At 46.8% G+C, this 7328-nt stretch overlaps 1 protein-coding gene across 1 annotated transcript; it reads left to right on the forward strand.

Annotated features, from left to right (window-relative positions):
- The first annotated feature begins 741 nt into the window (after positions 1–741).
- LOC125542336 (cysteine-rich receptor-like protein kinase 44) lies at positions 742–6301 on the forward strand. The gene is made up of 6 exons (XM_048705328.1): positions 742–1870; positions 1971–2095; positions 4755–4965; positions 5065–5308; positions 5418–5577; positions 5686–6301. The coding sequence occupies exons 1-6, from the start codon at positions 883–885 to the stop codon at positions 6022–6024; spliced, it is 2067 nt and encodes a 688-aa protein (XP_048561285.1). The 5' UTR covers positions 742–882; the 3' UTR covers positions 6025–6301.
- Positions 6302–7328: the final 1027 nt, after the last annotated feature.

Raw genomic sequence — 7328 nt, forward strand, 5'->3', positions numbered from 1 at the left:
TGACTCGGAAGTATGTGTATCTTATGTATATGAGCTAGATGAAACATTGTTAACTCTCATTTAGATGATAATTAGCAAACCAATCCAAAACAGGATCTCTGACCGCGTGGCAAAAAACGGTCCAACAAAGGACACGCGCAAACCGGCTGACAAGTAGACACCAAACACAGATTCGACACAGAGCGCGCGTGACAAAATAACCCGCAATCAAGATTTGCACGACATTTAAAGCGAACATATGACAGAGTAAAAACAAGTTCATGAATTTAAATGAATAAATAAAGAATAAAGGGGGAAAAGAAAAATGGAAAAATGGAAATAGAAAATATAAAAAAATTGTGAATATAAAATACTTTATAATTTAAAACAAACAATAAAATAGAAAAAGGAAAACAAAAAAGGAAAATAAAACGAAAACAAACAAGAAAACAAATACTAGGTATCAAATAAGAGTGTAGAAAAATGAGAAGAACTAGGACTGAGTGTACCACAGACTTGTGAAATAAATGAAAAAAAAAGGCAATCAACCTCGCAGTAGCAACGACCTTGAGCAGCATAGACTTGGAAAAACCAATAACGCCCGATCTAGCACTAGCAAGGACCTGGACACATGCAACGCCTGAGACAACGCGCCGCCGAGCGAGCGCAGCATCCAGATCATGGCCTTTTGCACGAATATTAAAGACATAGGAGTATAATCTAATGGCTCTAGACTTAGATGTGAGATAGCTAGATGTGAAATAGCAAACCTGAAAAATTATACCGCGCGCATATATAGATAGAGATAGACACCGTCCTAAACCATTACGCCTCGACGCCTCGTGTGATACATATGCCGGCACCGGGACGCGTACGTGCACCGGAACGGCGCCGCTGCACAAGATGGACATACGCTCAGCGAGCATTGCCTCCGTCGTCCTGCTACTGTTATCATCACTTTGCAGCTTGGTAACGCCGTCCGCCAGCGCCAGGGCGGAGCTCGTGACGTGGGAGTGCAATAACGGCACGTACTACTCTGAGAACAGCACCTACCAATCCAACGTCCGCACCCTCCTGGCGTCCCTCGCCGCCAACGCCTCCCGCTCGCTGTTCGCAACGGCCGTCGTCGGCGCCCGCCCCGACACGGTGTGGGGCCTTGGGCTCTGCCGCGGCGACGCCACCAACGGCACAGAGTGCGCGTCCTCCTGCCTCGCCCTCGCGCCGGAGGTCGCATTCGGCAGGTGCATGGGCGTCATGGACGTGTCCATCTTCTACGACCGCTGCACCGTCCGCTACTCCTTCCTGGACTTCCTCACCAACCCGGACAACGGGCAGGTGCAAGCCAAGGGAGCCAGCGACGACTTTGTGGCCCCCGGCGACGCTGGCCGGTTCGTCGCAATCGTGGTGAGCCTCGTGGCCGCGCTCGCCGACTGGGCCGCGTTCAACACCACGTCCAGGTACGCCGCCGGGGTCATGATCTCAGACCAGGGATTCCCGGTCACCACCAGCAAGGAGGTGGTGCACAACATCAACGGGATGGTGCAGTGCACACCGGACCAGGCGCCGGGCCCGTGCCGCGCGTGCCTCCAGGGGCTCATCGACGAGATGCCGGGGTTGTTCTTCAACGGCAGCGTCGGAGGGCGGATCCTGGCCATATGGTGCAGCCTCAGGTTCGAGACGCACGAGTTCTACGACGGCAGCCCCGCGCTGAAGCTCGTCGCCCCGCGGCCCACGCCGCCACCACCTTCTGCCCTCCCGTCTTCTACAAGAGACGGGATAAGGTGGCGACAACAGGCGGCGACAGTATCGGCCGTTGTTCTCGGCGTCGCGGTTATCGTCTTGTCCCTATCTATGATCTTCCTATGGAGAAATAAGGCTACGACACAGCTCTGTAAGAAGTTTTTGTTTTTGTTTTGAAATTGCATCCATAACTGGTGTTATCACGAAGATGATCCAGTTAAGTAAGAAATTTCCCCTCTCTTTGTATTCAGCTTACCAGGAAGATGACGAAGACCCTGAATCACTTCTGTTTGACCTGCCAACGTTGAGGCAAGCAACCGACAATTTCGCCGAAGAGAATAAGCTTGGGCATGGAGGTTTTGGGGCAGTATACAAGGTATGTACGATTGGTCTTTTGGCATGGAGGGTGGATTTTTCAAGCAAGTTTCAGAAAAATTTGACAAACAAATCCCACATGCAGACGTATATGTTCCCTACATATTTGAAAAAAAGAAGTAAATTTGTATCTGGATCCGTAATACCCATTCTTTCTAAAATATAAGGCATATAAGTTTTGTCCGAATCAAGGTTTTGTATTTCCGAATAAAAAAAATCAGACCACAATGGAATGACCAAAATTCGGGGAGAAGTATCGGTAAGAATCCCAAATAGATAACTGAAATTTTCAAATTCTAAATCTAGTCAATTACAACATGGTTTTTATTTAGACATATTGCATTTAGTATGGCATGCTTGCTTGTACAACCTAGGTCGTGGGGGGTTTGAACTTCAACTTCGATTTGATTAATTAACATGTAAATCCGATTATTTTTTCCACATAACTGAATTTCACCGAAACTCAGATTCAGAACGAGTTCCCAAACCATGGTCCTAAGTACAAAAACAAATCAAGTTTGGCAAAGTTTATTTATAAAAAAGTAATCAGCATCTATAATATGAAATCAAGTAGTTCAACTTCCCCTTAATTAAGTCAAAAATCAAGCAAGGCAGTAGCCCTTTGTGCTGATGTCGAGGTAGCCAAGAGTGTAGGGTGGTGTAGCCGCGGTCGAGGTAGTCGTGCGAGGGCCGCTGTTGTCAATGTCGAGTCGGGGTGGCCGGTATCGTCGAGGAAGTCGCTGTGGACCAGGAAGAAGAGCGGCGACAACAGCTAGGTTAGGAGCGCAGCAGCAGTGCACGAAGTAGGCGAGGAAGAACCCGACAGCGTGACGAATACTGGCGCGGACGGTGGCGTTCCCGCGCCTAGGAAGGCGGTGCGGCGCATACCACATAGAACTCGACTCGCATGGACGGCGAAGTGGACCGTTTGCCGCGGCATTACGGCCCAAAGGGGCGACCCAGCGGCGACGCACGTGTCGGGCTGGCGGTGGCAGGGACCGCGTGCCATGATCACTATGGCCCGATGCAGCGACGCAACAGCATCGCGAGGATCGGCGCAGCCACGGGGATGGCCCGGAGCGGACGGTCTAGGGGCGACGGTGGACCGCGGGTCGCGGCACTAAGGCCCGAAGGGGCGATGCAACAGCAGCGTGTGGGTCGGTGCAAATGGCCTCGAGATGACGACGTGGACCGCGTGCCGCGGCGCTATGGCCTAAAAGAGCTATGCAGCGACGACGCGGATCGGCGCAGCCGCAGGGAGAACCATTAGGCGGCGGCGCTGCGGCCCGACAGGGAGACGCAACGACAACCCATAGCTCGATCGATGGAGGATGCGTTGTACTCAGGGACAGGGCAGAGACGGGCAGGCATACGTGCGGATGACGGCCTGACGGGCCCCTATGTTGCACGAGGCTGCTGGGTCGGTGAAGAGTCCATGTGGTCGCGCTGGTGTCAGAGTAGAGGTGTGCGGGGTCGACAGCGGCGGCGGGTGACGCAAACCGATCTTAGATCGAAAACCAAAAAAAATGCCGATCAATGCGACCAACGAGAGAGAGAAAACCCGGATCAAAGGATCGAAAAAAGACTAATTTGGACAGCCAGTCAACACGACTGGCGGACAAACCCTAGGTACGGGCAGCACGGCCCTGGTGGCGATCATGTAGATCGATCGCCCCGGAGGAGGCGCCGTGTAGAAACGGGGGCTAGGGTTGTGGATCGAGGTTAGGCTGATATCATATTAGAGGGAATAGAGAGAAATTGGTGAAATTGTTTTGCTTAAGACTTAGACTCATGAGCGGAGTACCAATTTTCTGTACTCCTGGGAGTACCCACGTTCAATATACTTCATTATCAAATGTTTTATACCTCCTTTTCATTCTCAATATACCTTATTAATTATTCTAAGATACCTCAATACAAATTTTATGAAAAATATCATCAAGGCTCATAGTTTACATAATATACCATTTGTATGTACAAAGTAACAATTTATGTGTGTACACAATAAAATACATGCACCCAAATGGATTTTTTTACAAAACTCAGTTTGAGGTATCTAGTAATAATTAATAAGGTATAGTACAAATAATAATGAGGTATAGTGGTATCATCTATATGGTATATGAAGAGCGGGGTTGTAGAATAGCTTATTCTACGCCCCTAGTAACGCTATTTACAAGATCTAGTAAAACGATGTATAAAAATGTAGTAATTCTGAAAATATTTGCTCAAATCACGACTTTAGTGTTAAATTTTTAGTTTGGGCGAGTGGACTGCAGGGGGCTTTCTGCAAGAAAACGACTCACTTAAACTTGAACCGCAGATTGATTTAAAGAAATAGTAGCGGATTTTCTGCAAAAAACATGACGAATGGGCACAAACTTTTCTCCACTCACTTAATAATAATAATAATAATAATAATAGTAATAATAATAATAATAATAATAATAATAAATGTAGATATATTCAACTTACCTGATGTATTATGAAGCTCTTGATCAGATAATGTGTTCCCGCACTTCACATAAATATAGAAAATATACCGCGTAGACAAGCGTGGTTTGCCATCTAAAACCACACACACACACAAAAAAGATAATTTGTTTATTTACAGAGATTGGTCTGGTTTAGGTGGAAACCATCTGAATTGTATTTTTCAGGGGGTGTTGCCTCATGGGCGGCAAATAGCTGTGAAGAGATTGGACAAAGCTTCAGGGCAAGGTGTGAAGGAACTGAGAAATGAGCTACTGCTGGTAGCCAAGCTCCGGCACAACAATCTGACAAAGCTTCTCGGAGTGTGCTTGAAGGGGAAGGAGAAGTTGGTGGTGTACGAGTACCTGCCCAACCGGAGCCTCGACATCTTTCTTTTCGGTACGGACGATCGATCCAGATGCTACATACGCATGCTGCATGCATGCAGACGACAAACACATTAACCGTGTCGTAATAACTAATTAATATAATCTGCAGCGCCTGAAGTTGAGAAGCGGCAATCGTTGTGCTGGGAGACAAGGTACCGCATAATCTACGGGACGGCACGAGGCCTCCTGTACCTCCACGAGGACTCGCAGGTAACGATCTTACACCGCGATCTCAAGGCCAGCAACATCCTGCTCGACACCGATATGAACCCCAAGATCTCGGATTTCGGCCTGGCCAGGCTCTTCGACGGCGACAGGCCGAGTGCCGTCACTAGCCAAGTTGTCGGAACACTGTACGTTAGCTCGACGGCGACAAGCCGAGTATCTATATATCTATCTCTATGGTGAATTTCTCGATTATATATGAAGCCAGAGTATATATTAATTTCTGGTGTGTCGCAGTGGATACATGGCGCCGGAGTACGCAGTTCGAGGGCGCCTGTCGGTCAAGATAGACGTGTATAGCTTCGGCGTTCTGGTGCTGGAGATCGTTACGGGAAGGAAAAACACCGACTTGCTTGAAGAATCATCCTTGGAAGACTCGGGCACCATGCTCAGCTATGTGAGCACAAGCTATCTGAGATCATGCATGCATGCTTGGCATGGGCACTACATACGAGTACTTGTGATCATATATGATGTATGATGTTTTCATGAATATATCCTGCAGGTATGGGACCAGTGGCTGAAGGGAACGCCGCTGGAGACGACGGACCCGTCGCTGGACTGCAACATGGTCGCGGGGCAGGAGGGCGAGGTGATCAAGTCCATCCACCTGGGGCTCCTCTGCGTGCAGGAGAACCCGGCGGACCGCCCGGCCATGCTGGACGTCCTCGTGATGCTGCACGGCCACGCGTCGGACTTCCCGGCGCCGTCCAAGCCGGCGTTCACTTTCGCACGCGGCGGCGAGACCGATGACAGCGCGTCCGGGTTAGAGCCGGGCGCCCAAGCATCAGCAACTGCGCCGTCCGTCAACGAGATGTCCTTATCGGAGTTCCAGCCGAGATAGATGTCTGATCATACACATAGATGCATGCATGCATGCATATGCATGGTTTCCTGAGTAGTGGACAGGCGCCGGATGTGCATATATATACCACGTACATAGATTTCCTGCATAGACCCTAAACCCAATTGTATGATAAATACTCTCTCCATATCACAAATAGCTAAATAAGCCACGTTTGGCCTTCAAGATGTAACTTTTACAACTGATTTTTATCTTAATATTTGTAGAAAAAAGAAAAGGAAATTATATGCAAACTTTGGAGACAAATATATACATATAGTTTTCAACTTTTCATCTTAAACTCCCATCACAATCCGTAAAGAAGACCCGCAAGTGTTTTGTTTTTTTGTGGAATGAAGAAGGGGCCACCCCTCCAATTTCTATTAAGGAACCATATGAACCGAGCCCTAATACAAGCTACAAGCATAACATACATCTCAAGAGATCAAATTCTGAGCAAAAGCATATGCCAAGATATTCGTAGGTAGATTCCTCAACTGACAAGTAAATATCTCATGATATAGTTCGACCTCATCATTGGCATCCCCAAATGAGAATAATTCACTTTTATGGAAATACATAATCAAGCCAGAAATTTGTTCAAAAGCACATAAAATGAATTTATGTTTTTAACATTGTCTATATTATCTTGTAATAAGAATATGGTGTCATCAGCATATTAAGGCATATTGACCCCCTGCAAAAAAAATCTCCCAAGACTCCTTTAACAGATCTATTTTGACTAGCCTTTTTCCATAATCACAGGTAAGAATCAACAGCTAAGTCAAAAAGCAGAGGGGATAGGGATCCCCCTGCCTCGGTCCTTTGTGAGTCTTGAAATAAGGTCCAACTTCATCATTGACTTTTTTTTGCGAAATTCATCATTGACTTTCACTCCCACATGACCCCTCTCATAGTTAACGTGAGCTAGCCACACCACTTATGAGGAAAACCTTTCATCTTGAGCATTTGAAGGACAAAAGGCCATTTAATTTTATCATAAGCTTTTTTCAAAATCATCTTTAAAAGCAAGGCAATTTACTTCTTAAAGTGGATATAATTCATAGCCTCATCAAGGACAACTCCCTCCATAATGTTTATACCTTTAATGAAGGCAATTTGAGTATGTGAAATAACATGATCCACCACCCTGCTTAATCTATTAACAAGAAGCTTAGTTATAATCTTGAAGCTAACGTTTAGTAGGCAAATAGGTCTAAATTTCTGCATCTGCTTAGCATCACTAGTTTTTGGTTTCAAAGTAATAATGCCATAGTTTAATCTAGCAAAGTACACATTATGAA

The sequence above is a fragment of the Triticum urartu genome, chromosome 3 (assembly GCF_003073215.2).
Source record: "Triticum urartu cultivar G1812 chromosome 3, Tu2.1, whole genome shotgun sequence".
Lineage (NCBI taxonomy): Eukaryota > Viridiplantae > Streptophyta > Magnoliopsida > Poales > Poaceae > Triticum > Triticum urartu.

Coding starts and splice junctions, on each gene's coding strand:
- LOC125542336 (XM_048705328.1), top strand. CDS start 883: ATGGACATACGCTCAGCGAGCATTGCCTCCGTCGTCCTGCTACTGTTA. Junction 2,096..4,754: donor GTTTTGGGGCAGTATACAAG/GTATGTACGATT, acceptor TGTATTTTTCAG/GGGGTGTTGCCTCATGGGCG. Junction 5,578..5,685: donor CGGGCACCATGCTCAGCTAT/GTGAGCACAAGC, acceptor TATATCCTGCAG/GTATGGGACCAGTGGCTGAA.